The 24349-nt window shown below is 40.7% G+C and overlaps 1 protein-coding gene across 1 annotated transcript in view; it reads right to left on the bottom strand.

Annotated features, from left to right (window-relative positions):
- Window positions 1–6064: 6064 nt before the first annotated feature.
- Window positions 6065–24349, bottom strand: part of LOC112978634 (cysteine-rich protein 1-like) — a 39542-nt gene continuing 21257 nt past the window's right edge. The window contains exons 3-4 of the mRNA XM_026092277.1: window positions 14684–14738; window positions 6065–10243 (exon numbers count right to left, since the gene is read on the bottom strand). Of these exons, the coding sequence (XP_025948062.1) occupies window positions 10161–10243; window positions 14684–14738 (138 nt within the window). The 3' untranslated portion in view covers window positions 6065–10160. The remainder of the gene's footprint in view (window positions 10244–14683; window positions 14739–24349) is intronic.

The raw sequence follows: 24349 nt of genomic DNA, 5'->3' as shown, positions 1-24349 counted from the left end.
ACCTCTTCTTACCAAGCCACAAGGAGAACTTCCTGGATTACCTGCTCAAAATATGTTGTTAACTGAAATCATCAGTCATTTTCTGCTTGCTGGAAATCATCAAAATATATTTCTCAAGAGCTGCAGACACTTACAGGTTAAAAATGGAAACATCTTATTTATAATCAAACCCTCTTCAAAATTGCCAAGTGTTCTCACTGCTGTTACTAGCATGATGAGCCACTCTGCTCTTGCCTGATTCTGTCTTCAGTCCCAAGAAGACATAATCTCTTTCTTTGCTTGGACAAATGCTCCACACAGAGCAACACACACTGTTTGTCAGTCAGGGTCCTCAGGCCTGATTTTACTCGGGCAAGTGATTTTACCACACTCCTAAACTAAGATTTGATTTTCATCGATGACGTTTAAACTAAACAAGTAAGTACACAGACCTCCCTGCCTGTTGTACTGGATAACAACTTCACAAACCTTAGGTCAAAGAAAAGCATTAGATTGTTTCTGAGAACTCTATGCACCTTTGCTAACTCTGTTCAGCTACAAATGCTCCTGTCTATTTCTACTGGCAATTTCAGCAGCCATTTTCATGACTTACGTAGCCAGATTTGTTGTTACTAAGAAAGGGTATTGTTAGATGAAAGAAAAAGCCAAAGATGGACCGGATGACAGACATTGAGACAGAAGAAAGATGCAAGGGCAAATAAACAGAAGAGAAAAGAAAGGTATACGGGAAGTGAAGGAAGAATGACCTTCTGCTACTCTGCCCAGCTATTGATCAAATGCTTTCAAAACTCATCTCTTTTTTTTTCTCCATTTTACTTCAAAAGAGATTTTACACTTAAAATATTAACTATGTGGGAGGAATAGTAGCGGTTCCATACTTCTGGTAGGATCAGAGCTCCTGAGACAAATGAGTGTATTCTCAGATTTGAATAAACCATAGTTTCATGTCATTGGAAAGGGAACTTACTAGCACTACAAAAAGGTTGTCATTGTCAATTTTTTCTTTGGAACAAAACAGTCTCCTAGTGCATTCTGCATGTGTCCATGGCCATAGTTCTCAGGTACTTAGGAACAAGCATACTGGTAAGAGCAAGAACTACACACAGTATTTATCTCCAAGAGTAGCCAATAGCAGATGCTTAAGGAAGTATAAGGTGATGCTTATCAACCATAAAAGTATGCTAGATATTGCCCTCACCTCCTTCTATCTGTGGCTCCCCATATAGATCCCTATGTGGGATGCCTTGTTTAATTATTATATGCTGTAAACCACCACAAAAGAAATGATCTCAGACACAGGGGAAACTGGAGGAAGGGAGGCATCCTGCAGAAGCCCAGATGTTTCAGTAGCTTGTAGGGGATATAAAATCATAACCACATGAAGGATAAGAAGGTGATTAGGAGCAGTCAGCATGGATTCACCAACGGGAATCATGCTTGACCAATCTGATAGCCTTCTAGGATGGAATGACTGGCTGGGTCATTGATGAGGGGAGAGCGGTGGATGCTGTCTTCCTTGGCTTCACAAAGGCTTTGGACATTGTTGCCCATAACATCCTCATAGACAAGATCAGGAAGTGTGGGATAGATGAGCAGACAGTGAGGTGGATTGAGAACGGGCTCAGAGTGTTGTACTCAGTGGTGCAAAGCCTATTTGGATGCTGTTGCGTGAAAGGGAGGGATGGAAGGCCCTTCGTTATCTTTATAATTTACATTTGTCTGCCAGAGCCCCCCGTTTGAGGACTTTCCCTGAGTCAGTTTTGCAGAGTAAAAAGAATAAGATTTTAATGAAGTGACAGATACAACAGGTTCAGAATTGCCGTTGATAAATGCACGTGCTGCAACAAATTTTCTTTCTTTGAGCTCAAACTAACAATTAAGCACTTTCAATAATAATACATTTTCCCGGGTAGTGTCCGAACATTTGTCGGAGGCGCAAGTCTTACCAAAGAGGCGTCCCTGTTTGGGGGAGGGGAGAAGGAGGCTCGCTCGTCAGCAATCTCCGGTGAACAGGTCGGCGGTTTGATTTTCTTCCCTTGCAAAAACTTTAGTGAGCTATCCTCTGTTTTATAGTTGCTGAAGGTGGGATGTGGAAACGTGGCGGCCGTACTTCATTGGCCAGACTGCCGTTTGCACGGTTGTTGGGGGTATGCCCYCCTTATTTACATATCATTATGCAGCAAAGGGCATGATTTTTAATATGGTAATCAGGGATAATGAGGCTAGGGGTACTACAGGTCAACAGTTAGTCTGTGAGCAGCAATTATTTTTTCGGGATGCAATCCTTTGTGGTCAGGGCGGACCATGATACCTCTGTATTGCTCCCTCCTCTGCTGGGCAGCTGGAACAAACTGTCTGGCCTTCACCAGCTAGTTTGTTACTCATGTTGCAAAAGGGTGGTGTGTCTGGCTGCCATGTACTGTTTTTCCCTTTGTGCCCCCTTATCTTTCTCCCTGAATTCTCTCTTGATCCCACAKATGCCTGTAGCTAGTGGTGTCCCCCAGGGCTGCTGAACTGGGTCCAGTCTTGTTCAACTTCTTCATCAATGACCTGGATGAAGGGACAGAGTGCACCCTCAGCAAGTTTGCTGACGATACAAAACTGGGAGGAGTGGCCGATACACCGGAGGGCTGTGCTGCCATCTCGACAGGCTGGAGAGGTGGGCAGAGAGGAACCTCATGAAGTTCAACAAAGGCAAGTGCAGGGTCTTGCACCTGGGGAGGAATAACCCCACGCACCAGTCCAGGTTGGGGGGTTGACCTGCTGGAAAGCAGCTCTGCTGAGAAGGACCTRGGAGTGCTGGTGGACACCAAGCTGACCATGAGGCAGCAATGTGCCCTTGTGGCCAAGAAGGCCAATGGTATCCTGGGGTGCATCAGGAAGAGCGTTGCCAGCAGGTTGAGGGAGGTGATCCTCTCCCTCTACTCAGCCCTGGTGAGGCCACATCTGGAGTACTGTGTCCAGTTCTGGGCTCCCCAGTATAACAGAGATATGGAGTGAGTCCAGCAGAGGGCTGCTASGATGAGGACTGGAGCATCTTTCTTATGAGGAAAGGCTGAGAGAGCTGGGAAATTTCACCTTGGAGAAGAGAAGACTGAGGGGAGATATGCATTTAAATATTTGAAGGGAAGGTGTAAAGAGGACGGGTCCAGACTCTTTCCAATGGTGCCCAGCGATAGGACAAGAGGTGATGGACACAAACTGAAACACAGGAAGTTCTGTCTGAACATGAGGAAAAACTTCTTCCCTGTGAGGGTGACAGAGCACTGGACCAGGTTGCCCAGAGAGGTTGTGGAGTCTCCTTCTCTGGAGATATTCAAAAGCCGCCTGGACGCGATCCTGTGCAATGTACTCTAGGTGACCCTGCTTGAGCAGGGGGATTGGACTAGATGATCTCCAGAGGTCCCTTCCAACCTCAGTGATTCTGTGATTCTGTGAAAATCCACTTCCTATGGAAACGAGGCTTCACTAGTCCCACAGCTCACAGAACACTATCAGATTCTGCAGTGGTATCACCCACCGGGTATAGATTTAAAAGAAAGGGAGAAAGATTGCTTCTGAGCACTCTGTTATAATCTGAGTTAGCTGGTTACCCTGAGAGGTGCCGTTGCAGTGGCCAGACAGGAAGAGAGTGATCTTGTTAGAGACAAGTGGGTCTGAGCCAAGCAGACCTCAGCACTTTGAGCTGAACAAAGAACTGAACTGGCAGAGGTGGTACATTTTTGGGCTTGCTCTAGATGAAATGGGCACTGTATTCAGTTTATGAGGCAAGTGGCCTCTGAAGAGATGAAGGCTCGGTTAAGAAGGAAAAGAGCAAAATTCAGTGACCTTTCTGATGTGCAGACTCCAAGCTGACATGTCCTTTGTGCTACCCACTTTGAACTGCTCACAGCTGGTGTTGCCTAAAATTCTCAAGTAAGAAGGACACCCCCCCTCCAAAATCTAAATGTGAAAAATGAGCAAGACTGTCAGTCTGGGGGAGAGTTGTTTCTTGCCCTGAAACCTACTGTCTGCTCCCGCTTTTCTTTGTCCCTGATACTAAAACTTGCTTGACATGAATAAAATGAGTCACCAGAACATCTGGCCTTGGACTCTGCCTCCTTTGCTGTAATAAAACCATTCTTTTCAGAGCAAAGTCTCTGAGCCTCTTCACCAAAGCATATACATGACAGTCAATACCCTGTCACTCAGGACAGTCCTTTCCCTCACCAAAAAGTCCATACCTAAGCAATTTCCTACAGCTTCTACTCTGGCAAGAATAATAGGAAAAAATCACTCAAATCTCACATAAGAAGATTCCATATTTGTAGAGCTTAGGAGGATGACCCTATTTGCTGTGATTTTATCTTTCTTATCTCCAAGACTCTCTTTCTCTCTCTGATGTGCAACTTGGGTAACCTCAAAATATATTCTATAGTAAAATAATTTACTGCCATTTAATCACCATTAATCACCAAGTCACGAAATCATAATTTATCTTCACAAAACTACTATGTCACCTTAACAGCATCTCTTCTGGATAAACAATGCATTAGATGGGTATTTGGAGCTCCCAAATCCACCCAGAGTTATGGTCATGTCATGATTTAGCAATTATGGCTACAGAGGAGACAGCAATAGAGCTAGATCACTTCCCTGTTACATTTGTTTGCTGATAGCACTTCTATTTCCAAGAAGCATCTATTTTTAAAACTGTCCCAAAAGTTTTGTAAGATGTTGTTATTTACCATTTTGAGCCCACAGCTTGTTTTTTTAACCTTCAAATATTTCCTAAGATGTTACAGAACTGGAAAACGTCCTGTTTTCTCTGAACCCTGAATGTTATAGATTCAAGCCATTTACACCACCGAAGTTCCCAATCAGAGGTCACTGTGAGATGCCAGTCTGTTGGGAAGGGTAACATGAAAAGTGATGGGATAGGAATTTAGCCTTTGAGAGATGCCTGTGTGTATATTTCTCAAAATATTTTATCATTACTCCTCTGTGGTCATAGGCAAGGGATTTCAATTAGTTTTGTATTCCTTTGTTTCCTCCAGGGTCTTTCTGCTTTTCTTCAGGACAGTGTGAGCATGCATGCTACTATATAGATGTGCTTTCCTGCATCCAGCTGGTTACTGGAAACTGGCCAGGGCAAGAACCAACTCTGATGCTGTAGATGTGTGGTGGTCCATAGAGAGGTACCCTGATCTAAGCTGGAGACTATAAACGCTTTTGGAACATAAATAGTGACACCATTCATCACTTTGTGATAATCTTGCTCCGGGTTTATTCACAGACCTAATAACCCTCAATCTGCCAGGGCTGAACAGGGCTAATCCTTCCCCTGAGCCTACAATAGTAACTCTATGAATTTATGTTTAAAGGTAATTTAAGATAGTAAATATTGACATGAAAAGCACGCAGAGAAAGCCACAACAAAACTAATTACATTTTAAGGATTATTGTGACAACACTTCTTTATAAGTAAATTGTCAGCAGTACTTGGGAGATACAACCAATTGTAGGTCATTATCCAAAGAGTACAAAGAGGGACAAAAAAGGAAAATTGTGGACACTTTACAGAGGGCATGACAGCAAATCCAAATATAAAAAAGTTGATTTGAAAGTTGCTTTTGGAATGGAGGTGTTAATATATTTGTCACAAATGTAAAAAAGATGTATTTTTTAAAATATTGATAAAACACTGAATGTTGCCTAATTCTGCCACAAGATGGCGTCCCAGGGAGGAGATGAGACGTCTGCTTTCTTGTTGCTAGTTTTCCTCAAACTAGCTCAAAATCTTACTGTAAAACGATTTTTCTTTTTTCTTTCTGTGTAACACACATAAAAGCCTCATATAATTCCCTGGACACTCCTATTGGAATGAGCAAGGAATTCAAATGTTGCATAGTAACTTTTATTGCATTTTTAAAAATCTTCTGATAAATTAACTTTCATGTTGAAGGGACAGTGATTTCAAAGTCAACAATTTAATCTTGCTGGTTGTACAAAAACTGCTCAATTTTTAGCATATGCACTATTTGGATAGTTAATTATTAACTTATAATCAGATAGACCAGCTGCATCATGAGCACATTTATCACGATTTATATTTCACAAGTTCCAAAGGGTAACAAAACATCTTGCACACATATAGTAACAGTAGAGCTAATAATCTATGCAGACAAGATAGACAAAAGGTGAGGAGAAAAAGTGTCACTATTTTCATTTTGTAGTTGGCAAATGCAAAAGTGGAGAAATTAAGCCACCCAAATATACAGAGGAGATTTATAGCAGACTAAGAAATGTAATGAAGTTGTGGAGCAGTCCTTCTGTCAAATTTCCTTAGCCGTGAACCCATGGTTTGTTCTTCCTTCTCTCAGACTTTGAAATGGCAATAACCCTTATACCTATCTATACCTATCTTATATCTATCATGGTTCTTTTTATGTAATTTTATAAATAAAGCTTCGTGACACTGCCACAAATGGACACATGTCTTAACACTGTGCTACCAAGTGAGAACAAAGAGCTATTGTTAAATTGTTTTGTCCAGAGCTTTTAGCCCCACTTTGGGATCCCACAGGCTGTTTCCATTATGAAGTGGAAGTGATGACAGACCTCTTTGATGCAGACCTGCTTATTTATAGACCTGGTTGGTTTTGTCCTTTGTTAATAGCTGGCTGGGCACCCAAAAAAGACACTTTCTTTCTCTGTGCTCCAGTTACAATCCCTCTCCCCACCACCATCCCTGTGCATCTTTGGTGAAGGGACTTTTTCCCCACCAACTTTGTCCAGCCCAATGAAGCCCTGATTTTTCCCAGGACAACCATAGCACAGTGACATAGTAAGAATATTTTCCTGGTTTCTGTCCTGTATGTTTGTGGGTTTTCCTCCTTTCTTTCCCATTTTTTTGGAGTTTTTCTGCTTCTGTAATTTTACTATTGGCAAAGAGCTTGAAAATCCTGAGACCAAGAGCTGAGAAAAGTAGATGGATTGTAGCAGCCAATCAAAATATTTCATTTTGTGTATTTAGAAATTCATACAGGAAAGGTTCTTGCATGCCCACTGGCAAGGGGGGACTGCCAAAGAGCAAAGGTGTGTGTATTTGCATATTGCACAGTGTCTGAGAAATAACTATGCTCTAATGATGACTAGAGAGCCAGAACAGCACACCTAGCAGAAACCGTATACCTGCACAACATCCCTGCACTTCGAAGAGGTGGCATGCATCCACAGGGAAATGAGACATGAAAATTCAACAGGCGAAACAGCATGAATGAGATATTGCATATTATTCTTGAAATGTATGAAGCAGTCTCCTGGTCAGCTGCACAAGGACATCTTGCTACAGAGCTCCCTCTGGCCACTGCTACTTTAGATCTCAGCATAAAAGCAAGGGTAGGTCTGGCCCGTGCTCCATAATGAGTGCCCAGCCCTCACGCACAGCCCTGCGGCAYGCGTTGCCCGTGTGGTACCCCAGGGACTAGTCAGGGACAGCAAGGGCTGTCCATGCCCTCTGGGCCCTGATGCACTGTGCCCAGAGCAATCTCACACCACCTCTAACATCATGAGGCCTGAAGATGTACTACAAACGAAATATTTTCTTTGAATGGTTTTGAACGCCCATTAATTTAGTTGCCTTAGGTTCCTTTGAAAATCCCACATTTAAATCACTCAAAAAAAGGATGAAAATCCCCTTGAAGTCTAACAGGAGGTGCCCCAGAATCCTAGATAATGGGTATACCTAAGATAATGACAGGTATTTCATCTCTAAAACAGTTATATTGCTATTTTAATTGTTGGCAGCTGTGGCAAGTAAAGCAGAGCATGGATTATTTAGCACTATAATACACTTTTCATGATATGCATAAAATTTTCATGTAAAACTGTCAACAGATACAGGAAAACAAAAGAGGGAATGTTGTCACATTGTTAGAGAAATTCTATGATGTTGTGAACAACCTTGAAGAACAGAGAATGAAGAAGAAAATGTTCCAAACTGAAGGACTGTAATTTAGCTTAGGTGATGAAACCTTTCTTTCTTAATTAAAAAGCTACTACCTTTAATTAATGTCCTCCTTTTTCCATTCTATTTCTGAGAGAAATTGAAGGGTAYGTTTTTTATAAATTATGTAGTCACAAATGTATTTTTCAGCAAATTAGAATTTTTCTTGAGTTACCTGGCAAAAGGAAAAAAAGTATACATTACAGGAGATGACTTGGCTTCACAGTCCAGCTTGTGGTATAGGAAAATCCAGAACCTGTGATATCACCAAGGTTTATATTAGATTTTTGTTTGCTCTTGTTGGTTTTGGTCAAAAAAAAAAAAGCCAAACCCAAAACTTACTCCATTTCTAATCAGTCAGCACTAGCCAGTGCTGTGATCTGAAGGAGTGCACAATTTTGTATTTCCATATCTACCATCAGCCTGGTATCTGCATAATTTGCAACCAGTAATTTAGGTCTTGCCAGTATCCTTGTCAGATCAGGAAGTATATTCCATATCTTACATGCAGGGAAATGAGACACCAAAAGTGTAACAGTCTTGTCCTCGGATTACAAAGTAAGGCTGTGACAGGCATGTGAGGAACTCTTAGCTCCTAAATCCCAGAACCCTGTTTTAATGACAGCTTCATTTTTTTTTTTTGGGGGGGGGGAGACATCTCTTATTTCCCACATTCAGCTGGGGTATAATAAAATAAATTAACTACCTTCAGCTGTAACATGTAAAGTCAAGCATGCAAAAGAAAAAGTAGAAAACAAACAAAGATCTCTTTATATTGCAATTCATTTGCTTCAGAGGTGTTAATAACTCAGTTTTATCTTTTAGCTGTATTAATAGATAAATTTCGAAAAGAACATCAAGCACAGGAAAAACATTTTCCTAGATTTGAAGATGGAATTGTACTGAGAGTTGATAGTAAAAAATATTTYAATTAAAGGTAAGAATGATTCTTTAGAGAGTAATAGTGAAACATGCTTTGAAAACTTGCTGTACAGATAAATCAGAAATGGAAAAGTCTATTTCATATACTGAAATAATATAGCTACTTATTCAATCACATAGCAGAAACATAGTAACTGGAAGTTTTATAACTTGGTTTGGCTATAGTACATGATAAAATCCTAAACTCTATCATCTATATTACAAGTAGTTTCAGAATAATGATGCCACATTATTATGGAAATATTTTCTCTGCATTAATTAGTTAGCTTGGTTAATCTGTTTTTATATATAAATTCAGATGGATTGGCATTCCAGTGTGCTATATCTAGGTATCATGATGGAAAGTTCCTTCATACTTATAATTCACTACACTGGAGTTAGGTGACAAAATGAGAAGGTAATAAAAAAAAAATCCAGGAGTAGGAATGTACAATGTAAGATCAAAAATGTTCTTGATGGTGAGAAGAAATGAAGAACCTAACAGGAAATGTAGGCCCAGATGTGTTGATTTCAATGGATCTACTCATATGCTAATTAACTCTGACTCTTGATCATCAAAACAGGTACAAAATTTGGGTAAGTGGAATTTAGCTGTGACTTGGCAAATACAGAGATATCTGTCTTTACACATACGTACGTCTCTGTATTTGTCAGCTGTCTACACCTCCATCTCTGAGTCATGTCATTGTGAAGATTCACTGGACCAGGAGAGAAATAACCATTTTAACTTGAAGAATCTCACTTGCATCCTCTGCAGTTGCCAAATGTTTGGGGTATTTGAACTCACTGTACCTCCATGAGCAATTCTCCACTGGAAATAGGATGAAGATCTGCTGAGAGACTTTCTACCTAGGAGTCCAATACACTGGGAAAGGCAGCAGTTTTTGGCAGGCCACTGTCAATTCAGATGAATAAAACAACAATTTGTAAATTATCAAAAAATCAAGTATATGTTATGAATGTATCTCCTTTAAACAAACCAGGCTACATGCCATTAAAATTCATTGTTGCTCATTAAAATTCATTTGTCACAGCACAGTTTTAGTCTACAATAAAAATTATTTCAGTCTAGAAGAGTACTTTCTTTTACAATTTTTCTGGATTATCAGTCATTCTCAAAACCAGTGTTCTTTTTCATATTCTAAGGGGAAAAATCACTTTTTTGGCATCTTGCCATTTTATCATGATCCAATGCTTATTCTCCACAGTCTGGACATTAAAGAAGGGTCATCTAGGATCTGTTCTTGTTTCCTACTTGAACCTTGGAAGAGGAAGTCGCCCCAAGAAACAAGCGAGAAGTTGGACGTCCTGTTCCTTTTTAAAAAAAGAAAAGAAACAAAAAGTTAAGACAGCAAATGAGTCAGAAAGACCATGGAGGAAAGGAACAAAAGGAAACTCATGTAACTTTCCAGGAGGCCTGGGTAATTAAAATTAAAAAGAAATGCAGTGTAAAATTCAGTATTCAAACCTAATCTGCAGTGCTCCTATCTTAAAAAACCTCATCAAAGATTCTACTTACCATTAAGAACAAGAGGAAATTAAGACTGCTCAAAGTGCTGTAGAAGCTTTGGCAAACTATTCAGTCAGAAACTGAACTCAGCTGAACCTAGTCTCAGGAGAAACCAAACTAAACATAAGCTTCAATAACATCTATCTTCTTTGACACACAAGCTAGATGTCTTAATTATTGGGACTGTTTTGGCATAAAACACCACTGTACAATAGCTCTCATTTAGAGAATTTAGTCTAATGTCATAAACAACTTGTGCAGAGTCAATCAGGTAGATCATGTTGAATACTTTGAAAAAAATGATTCACTAATACTTGCCCGCATAGAGTTGCTGGCTGTGAATCTTCTCAGAGACAGCCAGGATTGTGTTATTTGCTATTTTGATAACTAATGGAAATTTTTGAAGATGTTTAGGCAGTTGGAATTTTCAGGTTTTAGCATAAGGTATCTTTGCTGCTGACTTTGCACTAGGGGTCCACTATTTGACCATTCATCATCTTCCTTCTTTAGATGTTTCAGTCACCCAACCAGTTACTGAAAACATATTACTCTGCCATTTTAATGAGCAGCTACCCAACACAAAGATGAAGCTTTCCACATTGCCAAACTTCCCAGCAACCTGCAGTTGGAAGATACCTTTGGAGAGCAATTCATTAAGAGTGCAGTTTCACGCTCACCTGAAGCCAATACAACTTCATTCTTTTAGCAAAAAAGTGTTGATGCAGCTGGCTGCTCAGCTATGCCCCACACCTCAAATGGCACTAGCTTTGTGCAACTGCATTGTAAGACAGGTCAGAGACCTGACACAGCTAAAGATGAACACCCTGACCCCCAAATGGTTAGTTTTCATCCAGTTAGTTACCTCATACGTCTGAGTAGGTGGAGGTAAAATTACTGCAAGCCTCTGGTGGATCAACCGGAATACCTCTTTTTGGCTCTCTAAGCCAACTGAGAAACTGGAGTTTCAGGAAAGTCTCACACCACCAGGTGCGTTATTCCAAATATTTCAACACTAGCTTAGCTAAAAAATACAAAACATTCCTCTGAAAAAGGTGCGTATTTGAGTCAACTGAATTCATGCTGAGTTTTTTTAACTGCTTCAGACAATTAAAAAAGTCTTACAAGATTTGAAAAAATCTTTTTGTCATTTTCAGAACAAAAAATTAATTCTGAAATTACTTGTTTTTAAAATCTTTACAACTAAACAAACCATTTGTTTCATGCCAAAAAATGGGTTTAATTTGATTTGAATACAATATTTTGCAGTTTTGAAATTCTCTTATGTATAAAACATTGAAATTGGAAACAACAAAAGCTACTAGCTGTGGCTGTAATAGTGTTGTCATTGTCATTGGTATTAATGTTTATGTTGAGACTGGCCAAAAAGACTGGAAAAAATTGTTTCTTTTCACAGCCCTAATGAGTACAGTTCAAAAGGTATAGACTCCCTCTACAGATGCAAGGATATTACTTATAAATATATATTGGATTCCACTATATTGAATTCCTGTATCTGATTAGAAGTACCACTGTACTGGATTTTTAATTGTTATAAATGCAAATACAGTAGCTGCAATGGTGTAATATATTATGGTACAAAACATAATCCTGCAGCATAGTTAAAATAGTATAAAATTCATCTGGGTTACATTGTGAATTAGAAGTAGACTTGTAAAGCATAGTTTAGATATGCATACAACTAAGGGTCAATTTGATTTTCAGGCAAAAAAAGTCTAAATGCTAGACACAGCATTCTCCCGAACATCTCAGTCAGTATTGCTCTAACGTGATATGCAAAACTTCAGCTGTTCCCTGTATCCTAACATATGCCAGCTGTGCGTTTGTTCTGTTAAGTGTGATTTAAAATCGAATTAATACACTCATTAGACAAGATGCTGACTTCATGCTGATTTCACATCAGTAGATAAAGATTTGGAGAGGAGACAGTGTCCTGTGAATCAGAAGATACAGATTCAGTCTCTGTCTTTACCCTAACTTTCCTTGGAAAGTCCAGTAAACTGTTTTGTATTTTTGTTCTGCTTCCATATTGTCTTTCTCCCACGTTTGGCATGTTTTTAGTTTTACAATAAGTTTCTGATAMGAGATTTTCCATGTGTATATGCAACATCTGGTGCAAGGAGATCTTGATGATACTTGGGAGCTATTACAAATAGTAATAATTAATGTCTACTTCAGGGTACTTGCCAGTTTTATACTGATGAAAATGCAGTTTGAGTAATACAATAGGCAGTTTATTTGCAAGAAAAAGGTGGCCTTGTAGTAAAGTTTCTTGTCAGAACTCTTGAGATCTAAGGTCATGTTCCCTGTCTGCCACAGATGTCAGGTGTGATCTTGGGTAAACCAGTTACTTCCTTAGCTGTATGCATTTCCTCTCTGCAGAATTAGGATACATCATAGCCCTGCCTCACAGCACTGACGTTAAGGTAAAGGGATGTTGTGGCAAGAGGAATATTTACATGGGTGCAAATAAAGCCAGCCTGAGATTTCCTGATGAATCTGTCTGCTTGTTTACCTTCAGCTAAAATGTTATATTATTGTGGGAATATCCAGGACATAAGCTAAGGGCAGAGGGAACTGAGGACAAAACAACAACAATAATAAAACCCATGCTCCTTCGCATTCTTTGATATGACACTATAACAGATATGCTCTCCACCAGCCACACTCAGCGCAGATCAGAGGTAAGTGCATTGCCACCAGTGGATTCATAAATGTTGTAAAGCAACCATAAGTGAGAAGTCAACAAAGAATTAGAAGTGTGGTTTTAATTTTGCAAATACAAGATCAGGATTTGTAGGTGATAGTTTGGCTACATTTCACAAACTAACAGTGAATTGAAACAAGCACCTCCATTTTGCAGAATGTAAAATGAAGCAGGGAGTTGAAGCTATTGCTTTGTGACAGTGTTTTGCTGCAGCCAGTCTTACGGGCAAACAGGGACAGCAGGGGTCTAGCTGTGTGTTATATTTGTCATATTAGTCACATATTTCCAGGTTTCCACTGTTTGCTTACTTAGGTCAACAAGGAATTTCCTTTCTTCCTCTCACCACCCCTAAACCTAAGTTTCATAATTTGACTGAGTTTGTTAGCCTTTCTTCCCTCCCTAAAGTACCAAAGATAGGTCAAAAGTGCAGGCAGAAYTGGGGTAGAACTCCTGGTACTTCTGGAGGCATTCAGGTGGGTCAGCTGCAAGACATCTCACACTCCCACCTCAAACAGTGTTTAGATTTACTATTGATAGACTGGCAACAGATCATCTGTCTAGTCTCTGTGACCCAAACCCTTAGCCAGTGGCTTTCTCTGCAGTTTGGAAACTGAAGTCCAGTATTCCAGGAGGATGTGGGAGTTTTATTTTATATATCATTAGTTGCTGCAGGGACTTAGGAGTTCAGCAATACCCTGGCTCTTTGCTTCTCTCTTTCTGTGACACATTACACTGTGGCACTTTGTCTTTTACTATAGGTTTTAAGGTTATTCTRTGCTCTGGACAGAGTTTTCTGGCTGATGGTATGTGCTGGTCTGCAGTGCCAAAGCTCTGCCAATGCTCTGAATTTGACAAGTAGTGTGCACCCAGCTCTTACTGTGGGCAGAGGGACTCATCATGCCGGGTGGACCCCAGCAGATGCCCTTACAACAAGAGATGAGGGAGCATGGGACTCAGATATGTGATGCAATCTCATTTCATGTGGTCCATGGTTGTGTCCACTCTTCCTTCTCATTCTTATTGGATAACACGAAGACACGTGTTAATATGTGACCTACCAGAGGTGTTTGAAAGGTCTTTTTCTCCTTTAGCAGAGAAAAAGCTTCCCAATCCCAGCTGTGGGCCATGAAATATCTAACAATACTTGTTCTTGTATTCATTCTAGGATCCAGAAAAATACCCGCTAAGCATTTGCAGTTTGAAACCAGAAGACTTTAACTCAAAATATTTTTCAAAATCTTTCAAGTCAGCATCTACTTTTGAAATGAAAAATTTGCACCCACAAAGTATTTGCATCTGTAAAATATCTGCCCTCATGGATAAGGTCTCTGTCCATAGATCAGATTGTTAACTATCTTCATGTTTTTGAATGCAGTTTACTTGGACAACTTACTTCTTTTTCTGTACAGATATGATCATATGTGGAAAATTGAGGACACATGGTAGGTACTTCTGAAAATAAATCTCTTAAACTGAATGATTATAGCAGTAAAACATTAGTGAGTAGACAAGATGTTACCTCTTGGTCCAAAGTGCTGCAGGTAGCAGTGGTTACAGTACGGTTTGTCATCATACTGTGAAAGAAAAGCAAAGAAGCCTTCAGTGACTGTGAAGGATTACTCCTGAGACTCCTTTTTTTCCACCACAGAGCAAAGTAACCACTTCCTATAAGGCCAGGGCCTTTTTTATTTACAGTACCTAGCATGGTATAAATATATCAAAACCTCATGTTATTTTATTTTGCCTGTCCAAGAGAACAGCTTTCCTCTTCTTTATTCCAGCTGTGATCTATTGCAGAAATTCTTTGTTTATATGTGAGGTGTGCCAGGCCATTTGCCTTGAGAAGCATCAGAAATTGGTTTCACACCTTGGCCCAGAACCCAGCTCTGCTGATAATGTTCACGTCACATTACTAGAATCAGCTGTGTATCTTGGTCTTGTTGAAGGTACCACACCAAGCCACAAAGGAAGAGTTGGTTATGTCTATCTGTGGGATAACTGTTGAAATGTCTGAACATAAGGAAAAACTTCTTTGTTATTCCAATACTTTACAGAGCACTGGAACAGGTTGCCTGGAGAGGTTGTAGAGTGTCCTTCTCTGGAGATATTCAAAAYCCATCTGGACACGATCCTGTGCAACGTGCTCTAGGTGACCCTACATGAGGAGGGGGATTGGACTAGATGATCTCCAGAGATCCTTTCCCACCTCAACCATTCTGTGATTCTGTGATTCTGTGAAATTGGGACTGTATATTATACTGAGGATTGCTTTTATAATAAATTACTAAAGAACACTTAGGCATTTTTGATATGTGTTTCAGACCTGGACAAATGCTACTCAATAACCAGCAAGCAAAAGGTTAGCTCCAGCTAGATAGATTCTCTGCAGCATTTCCAGTTATTCTATCAGCGAGGCAGAAGGATTCAAATGCCCAGCATGTTGGCATTTCTGGACACACCTGCTTTAGGAAGGATGGAGTGGGAAGGAGGGTATGGATGTGTGCGGCAGCCTATATCAGAAATATCACGTATCAGAGCTCCTGACAGTCCAGGGTGCCAGGCCAGTGGTGCAGGTGTGTTGCTATTCTGATTCATCCATCAGTGGGGTGCCAGCAGTGAGCTGATACAGATACTGAGTCAAGCTGCAGTGTGATAGACTGCTTTTTAAACTTGGATTAGATATGCATAGGGTGACAAAAGCAATGCAGTCATGGGGAATTTCAGCTAGTGTGGGCATACGCTGAAAGTCCTATGCTACCATAAAGCAACATCAGTGATTGTAGAAATTAGATGATAACTTCCTGTGCTCCATACTCTGTATGGAGTATTTTTATATTAGAGATTATTCTGACAACTACTGATGGATTGATCTCTGAACTATTAATTAATAGCTGTACAAGTGATTCCAACACACTACCTTTGTTATGCCCAAACAAGCTATAGTCCTGATCAATAAAATACATACTTTGCCCTTCAGACAGACTAATATTCTCACACTAAGTACAATTATGAAAAAAATTACTTGAAATGGGATTTTTTTTTAAAGTCAACATATATGATAACAAGTTGTTAAAGAAAACTATCCTGAAATATGCAATTTTGTAGTCAAAAAAAGTAGCTTCAGTGAAAAAGGGAAATTAAAAATACAATATCTACCAAATGGCAAAGGGGGGAAACTGATAGTAATGAGTATAAATTAGTAGGTTCTATGTTCATAAAAATGATAAAAGTATTATGAAAAAATGTTACTATAAGGCAGAAGAAAATATACAGATAAATGTAACTATGTCAGAATGAAGAAATAAAGAAATTCTAAATAGTACAGACCCTTTCCTAAGCAGACATAGTAAAACTGTTGTCTGTGCATTAAGCATGAAACAGCAGAAACGTCTCATAAAATTCTCTTTAATGTCTTTTCCTAATRCACCCCAGGATACCAGTGGCCTTCTTGGCCACAAGGGCACATTGCTGCCTCATGGTCAGCTTGGTGTCCACCAGCACTCCCAGGTCCTTCTCTGCAAAGCTGCTTTCCAGCAGGTCAACCCCCAACCTGTCCTGCTGCATGGGGTTATTCCTCCCTAGGTGCAGGACCCTGCACTKGCCTTTGTTGAACTTCATGAGGTTCCTCTCCGCCCACCTCTCCAGCCTGTCCAGGTCCCTCTGAATGGCAGCACAGCCCTCTGGTGTCTCAGTCGCTCCTCCCAGTTTTGTATCGTCAGCAAACTTGCTGAGGGTGCACTCTGTGCCTTCATCCAGGTCATTGGTGATTAAGTTGAACAGGGCTGGACCCAGTATTGACCCCTGGGGAACACTGCTAGCTACAGGCCTCCAACTAGACTCTGAGCCACTGATCACAGCTCTCTGAGCTCTGCTGTTCAGCCAGTTCTCAATCCACCTCACTGTCCACTCATCTAGCCCACAAATACCTGATGGGAGGGTGTCAAAAGGATGGGGCCACACTCTTTTCAGTGGTGCCCAGCAACAGGACAAGAGGCAACAGGCACAAACTGAAACACAGACAGTTCCATCTGAATATGAGGAAAAACTTCTTCACTGTGAAGGTGACAGAGCACTGGAACAGGTTGCCCGGAGAGGCTGTGGAGTCTCCTTCTCTGGAGATATTCAAAACCCACCTGGACGCGATCCTGTGCAACGTGCTCTAGGTGACCCTGCTTGAGCAGGGGGATTGGACTTAGACAATCTCCAGAGGTCCCTTCCAAACTCAGTCCTTCTGCGATTCTGTGATTCTCTGAGTTATTCTTTCCCAGGTGCAGGATTTTGCATTACCTTTTGTACCCCCATCTGATCTTTGCATTTTTGTTGGTATTAAGATTGGTATTTTCTACAACTCTTTTTATTTGCTGTATAAGGGCCTGCTTTACAGAGTTRTGGAACTCAAGGTATATATTATAAGCATCTTTTTATTTTATAGCTTTTAGTCAGTTTATAATTACATTAGTGCAAATTTATGAGGACCACTGAGATGGCACAGTTCAAGGGGGATACACTGAGACAAGTCTATTTATTTAGCTTTAAGTTTGGGGAGAATGTTAGGATTAAGATTCTTACAGTGATTTTTTTATGAATAATTAAGTGCAGAGCCAGAGCCTATTGCTAACAAACTGCTGTCAGAACTTGAGGTAGGCACATGTTACCGATATACGTGCGATAGCACTCCAGAGGAGACACAGGTCTCATTTTTTTCTTTAAAAATTATTCAGTTTCTCTGGCTCCTGAAAAATTCACTTGAGTCCAGAACATTTCAGTGGGGGCTACAGGCATGTCATTATTCCTCCCCAAAAATCTTCCTTTTAATGGTATTTAAATCACTGTGGGTATAGTCATTACCAATATATGAAAACTTTGGATGAAAGCAAAAAAGCTGACTATACCAAAGGGAAGAGGACAGAGAGAAATATCTCAATGAGAGATAGTTTACTTATCACCCTCCTTTTAAAAAGCATAAGGACAGTGCAGTATTGCTTTGTATTTTGTCTCTTCCCTGATAAAAGCAGAGAAATGGTGCCAACTTTTGCCTCCTCAGAACCCATTGAATTCTCCTGTCTTGCCCTTTTAAGCATATACTCATCTTAGAAGAGAGGAAACTCCCTCCAGGGAGGGAGAAATGAAGCTATTCATGCAGATCAGAAGGGGTTAAACTTAACCAAAAGATTCCCACAGACTCCAGCCATTTGAGTCAGACTGTTCCTCAGGACAAAATCTTCTTGACCTTGTTCATCATTCATGTATCTCCACATGTTTCAGGAGATGTTTGTAAGATCAAGAAGAGGAACATTACAAGTTAGGTTTCTATTCCTTCTCCAAGGTCTTCCTGAGATCCTGCTCTTAGTCAACCATTTTATTCAGCATTTAATTTCTCATTTCTGGTAATTTACATGTAGATTATAGAAAAAGCTCACTAACATAATCACATTCTCGCATGTGAGAATCCCTTGTGTCAAAGGCTGTGTATATTTTCCTAACTTGGTCTTATGTTGCAGTAACAACTAGAGAATGCAGTATCTTCTTGTATCAAGTACTGTGTATGTGTCCAGTAGGATATACTCCTTACCCTAGAGAACTGTAATTTCCAAATAGTCATAGGAAGTATTGACACTTCTGTTTTCTAGACAGAGCATTATAGCATATAAAATTCAAGGTGTGGGGAGCTTTCAACCAACTTCAGCAAAAGCACCTAAGGAGCCTAATCTAAATTTGGTACACATGAGCAGTTCAATGGAGAAAACAGACACCATCTGGAGAGTGACTTATCCTACGTAATTGCTGAATACCCTGCTGGACATGCCTGTTTCTGCTAAGTAGATAGAGAAACTAGACTTTAACTTTAGAATAAGGTCTTAATTTAGGTACTTGAATTAGCTATGTCAAGTTAGGTGGTGTGCATCTGGATTCAACAGTGCTGACCTATTGTTCTATCMAGCAGTAATTAACTTCTGGGATGAAAATGTGGCCTTTTTTTTTGCTAAGGTACTGATTAGTACTGAGTACAACAGGGCTTTGGGCCACTAATTGTCCATATAGTTAAAATTAATAATAATCTTCAATAAATAATGTCCAAGCAATTTACAGATATGTGGTCTGAGGAAAATCAGAGGAAATTAGTTTGTTTTCACATTCCAGCAACCATTGAGACTGTATGTTTTGCAACCACTGTAAATAGAACCCAAAGTCAAGAGAAAAAGTTCAATTTTAAATGGATCCCAAAATAGTGTAGGCTCTTGATCCAAACAGGCATAGCCCAGACATTTCATGGAACTGGTTCACAAATTGCCCAGTTTTCTTTTAAGACCTGGATCACCCATGGATGCCACACTAGTTCATGTTTTTCTTGCTTATTTTCTGTTGTTTGGCTCGGCTAAACCTACAGCTACTGCTATTCATGATAGGTCACCAGTATTATAGGTGTTTACTAGAGAGTCATCTACATTTATTTGAAAAGCATGATTTGCAAAATCCAATTCACTGGATTTTGGAAAGTTTAATAGGAAAATTTATTTTGTTCTTTTTTTATGCATGGGGAACCCTGTACACAACTGGCATTTCTAGGTATATTCACAATGGAGATAGTAAGCCATATGCAAAAAAGACCCTTGGATGAAGAATTCAGTTTAAATGTGCTGACACTATTATCAGTGAACTGAGATTGAAAATGAATGTTAGATGTTTTTCTGGGAAACTCCGTGCTGATACTGATAAAAATGAGGAGAAGAAGCATGAGATGTAACAGAAAACTTCTGTTAACAAACAAACTCCAAGGGCCTTCTACCTTTTTAGGGTTTCTCATGACAGGCCAGTACTGCTTACAGCACTTTTATGACCCAGTGCTTTGGAGATAACTTTCTGATAAAACACATAACCTTAAAGCACTTCTATTCTCCGAGGCCACGTGTGCTTATTTGGGACACTTCATGGATAATTTGCCTAGCAGGCGAATACTATTCAGGCAGGAAACTCAGGGCTGACTATGGCCTCAACCCTGCTTATACCATTTGTTTGACCAGCTAAATTGTTCTATCCTACTATACTTGAAGTATTAGACAAGGATGAGCTATTCTCACTATCACTGAGCAGAATAAAGAAACTACCTGTTTATTTTAGCTGAAACTGTATAGAGTGTTTACAATCATTCCTTACCTGCAAGGTAGAATTTAGCTCCCCTAAAATTCATATCAGCCTCCTTCCTTATCTCTTCCTGAACACATTCCTCCCCACCATTTCATACACACGTGATCTCAAAAAACTGCTTCTCCCCAGAACTGCAATTAACTGCTGATAAAWACCACCATTTCAGCTGACTTTTCACTGCAGTGTGAATAAATGTACAGCTTTGAAAAAGCCTAGCTTTGGCTTTTACCCCAAATTGTGCAGCAGTATGTTTTAGAAAAGTGTAGGAAACACTGGTTACAGAACGAAATCTGATGAGTTTAATCAACTGGCCATCAGGAAAAAGGTAGCAGTCAGGAAAGGCAGTCCATTTTTACCACCTCTGTAGTAGAAGGACTCTCTCGTAGACAGTGGAGGTGGAGCAGGCAAAATGAGTGGAAGCAAGTTCTGCTTCTAGAGCATGTCATCTTTTCAAGATCTGTTCCAGAAGTCTTGACTACTTAGTGGGTTAAATGTCCAGTTCTTCCTCTCTAGAGACCAAACTTTACAGCAGACTTTTGGCAATCCAGAGAATTGCAGCTTTTAGAAATGAAAAAGGACATTCTTGGAATGCCTGGTTCAAGGCCCTGCCTCGGGTTTAGAGTTATCTAGTCACTGTGTGTAGCTACCTCATTAGACACACTGCCCCACTTGCAGACTGAATTCAGCATTGCCATCTTCTAATAGCTCTGCTACGTTCATCCTTTGAAAGTGAGCACCTTGCTATTTGTTTTAATCCTGATACCTCCTGGGAATGATTTAGCACTCTGCACAATTGCCTTGTTCCCATCTCAGATGATAGATTTTAGGAACACTCCACTATACATATATGTCTCTTTCTCTCTATATATACACATATGTTGCTATTTAGWCATGTGCCTCTTTGTTGCCACTTTCCCTGATACCTTCTTTGAAGTGGGAACATGACTACAATGCAGAGATAATCTGCATGAATGGAGTGTTGTAACGTTCAGCCATGTCCATTCTGCCTTACTGTCTAGCYCAAAGGATGGCATGTATGTCAGTGAGCATGTATACATCCCCAGCAGGGCTGAAGAGATTAGGACTCTCTGCAGAGGCCCGTGGCCTCCTTGTATAGCCACCTGATCTCTGTGGCACATCCAAAGACTGTGAATTCCATGTGACGACAGTTGTATTTTATGTAGGAGACCACAGAGAGGATGGCTGTCAGTAGCAACCGTGATTCAGCAGATGGCCAGCCATCTAAAATGTTCTGCTGTTCTGTTCATTCACCTATTAGACTCCTACACTGCTGTTGCCTTAGCATCTAAGCACTGTCTCTGACCATCTGATTTTCCTCCTAGTTTCTTGCATTGTTAATTTAAAGGTTTGCTTACCTTTTGAGAGAAGACATCATGCTATAGTCAAAGAGCTATATTTCTGCGTTTCTTTTTATGCCACAAGTTCATGGCATTGTCTGAACAGATGTACAATGAAAATGCTGCAAATCTTTCTTTTTTTTAGCTGACATTCAAGTGGCTAAAAGTTAGGCAAGAGGCTGTAGCTTCTTGAACCCTAGTTATGTGCTGCAGATCTCTTGCTTGAGAAAGTGAAGCAACACATTTTGTCACATGTATTTTGAAGAAGTGGAGATTTGGTAATAGCAGAAATAGAGAGAGTCTTATCTGTTAGGATGGTGTACTTTGCTCGGGACTGACTGATTGACAGATCTGGGTTTGAGAAGAAATATTTCCATAGTTTGCCTCCCTGGTTGGGGGGGAAAGAAGGGAGGAAGAAGCATTTGTCTTCCTCTGTAGCACGAYGATGCTTCTCCTCCTTCAGATTATGTGAATATCTGCTCAGTCCCTTGCCATTGTCAGAGCCTGAGGCATGATGACATCTGTTTCTCCTTTCTACCTGTGGCTCTCACTACGTTAATCTCCTACAGACAAAACTTTAGTCTAACTGATGTGCAGCAGTATGTCAGTGACTTTGGCTGATTCAGATTTCTGGAGTATTTTTCCTATCTGTGGGTCCTCTGTTGGATCATAAAAGGAATATTTCTCCAGAACAGTTACTCTGTTCCAAGTGGATGGGGTTTTTTTGGATTATAGTCACTCTCTTTTTAGCAAGTTCATCTTTGTTCTTGCTTCCTAGGTTATTTTTTTCTGCATAGACAAGCCTATAGACACTGGATCTTCTTTCAAAGGGCAGACTGAGAACAATGCCCCACCATCGTCACCAGCGTTTAGCCCTGTCGTCACACAGTGCCTAAGCAGTAAAAGTCTGTTAGAGAAAACATTGTTCCAGTGTCTTACCTCTCTGTCTTGCCCTGTCTTTAACCCCTCTCGCCCTTTGGCCCCAGCACAACTGTCTGGCTCCTCTGCATGCTCATGTAGACTCACCACCCATCTTTGTGCAGCACATTCATCTTCTCCCTCACCTGCTTCCACTCTCCCAACAAGACCTCTGGAAGATCTCCACAATGTGCCACACTGCCAGAAGGATGGTGTAGTGAAAACACYTGTGGAAGATCTGGTGAGGAGTATGGACTGGCAGAGTATGTGGTAGCAGGCCCAGCATGTGAAACTACACACTGACTGAATTCCCGTCAGGGCCAGGCATGCATATTCCCTTTTGTCAACAATGTCTAGCTGCATCCCGAACAGTAGTTTCCCAAAGTTAGCACAGCTGAGATAAGGAAATAGTTCCAGTAGATTTAGAGGGCCCTCAGGAACAATGAGTCAAGTCCCGCCTGGGCATCTGACTTGTGCATCTGACTCATGCCTCCAGCAGCCTCCCATCAGCAACCTTTCTGTGGGGTTCCCGGATCTCCCTGTGCAGATTGGAGTGCAAGTCCTTTATTAAATCTATCCTGTTCAACCCCTCACAAACTYTGAGTGTCTCTCTCCACCAATATCCAGCTCACTCTTGTATGCCTTGTGGTCACACCTCCCCAACATGCCACAGTACCAGAAGGACGGTAAGATGCCTAATCACACCCCCATCTCCACAGCCTTTGGATAGAAACTGAGAAGATCTGTGCAACATTTTTGTTTCATTAAACTGGAAATAACGAGAAGCATTGGAGCATTTTGTAGAGCAGTGCTAGGAGCAATGTACAGCTATCTCAGTTGCCCTCAGTGACTGGCAGATTGAAGAGTACAGCAGTGGACAAATTCTGACTTCACATAAGATAAGTGCATGGCTGGATGTGCTACAGAATCTGCCAGAGCATGTAGATGCATGACACCTCTCACCAAGTGTCTTGTAAGAATCAAACCCTGCCTGCAGAATTGTTGCTGGAAAACTTCTACAACTCAGTACTGAAGGCAGAAAAGTTAAAAGAAAAAAAAGAAAAGCTCTCATGAGCTGCCTTGTGAAATGAGCTATCATGGTTGTAGACAGAGGCTAACATGAACAGTCCGTATATTGAGCTACATGGTCATACAGCTACATCTGCCTCAAATAGTATTTGAAAGCTGGGTGCATTAAGGCATGGGCAGCCCTTACATCTGCACGTGGGCCTCCTGTCTGCACTGAGTATGCTGAGTAGACYCCTCCATGCAAAAGAACTTCTGTGCCTCTTAGAATAGACCTTGACCCATCCCCCAACATGGGAAGCAACTCTTCTATTTTATGCTTTCACACCCTCTTGCCCCTCCCACATACACCTGACCCCAAAACATGTGCTGCYTAGGTACCTCTAACTTTCTCCTCCTAGAGCTTTCACTCTACCCAGTCTGCAGCTTGCTGGGCAGCCCTTAACACAGGCTCTTGCTGTTCCCCTGAGGCTCCCAGCTAGACAGTTCTGTCTCTTCTCCTCTCCTACAACTGCACACTGTAGAGACCTCAGTTCACTGGAGATAATAGATACGGGGGGGGACAGGTGGTTACTGAGTAAGAGTATGGAGGAGGGAATGATTTAAGGGAGCCCTCCATGCTTCCACCACAACAGCTGCAAACCCAGAAATATGATAATTATGCTTTAGTTAGAAGTGGGTAAGATTAGTGTTTTCCAGTTGAAACATGTCTATGGGCCAAAAGCCATGTTTTTGGC

Source organism: Apteryx rowi, unplaced genomic scaffold (genome assembly GCF_003343035.1).
Source record: "Apteryx rowi isolate R43461 unplaced genomic scaffold, aptRow1 scaffold_1228, whole genome shotgun sequence".
NCBI lineage: Eukaryota > Metazoa > Chordata > Aves > Apterygiformes > Apterygidae > Apteryx > Apteryx rowi.
The sequence above is the reverse complement of the archived record's forward strand: the minus strand, read 5'-3'. Positions and strand labels throughout refer to the sequence as shown.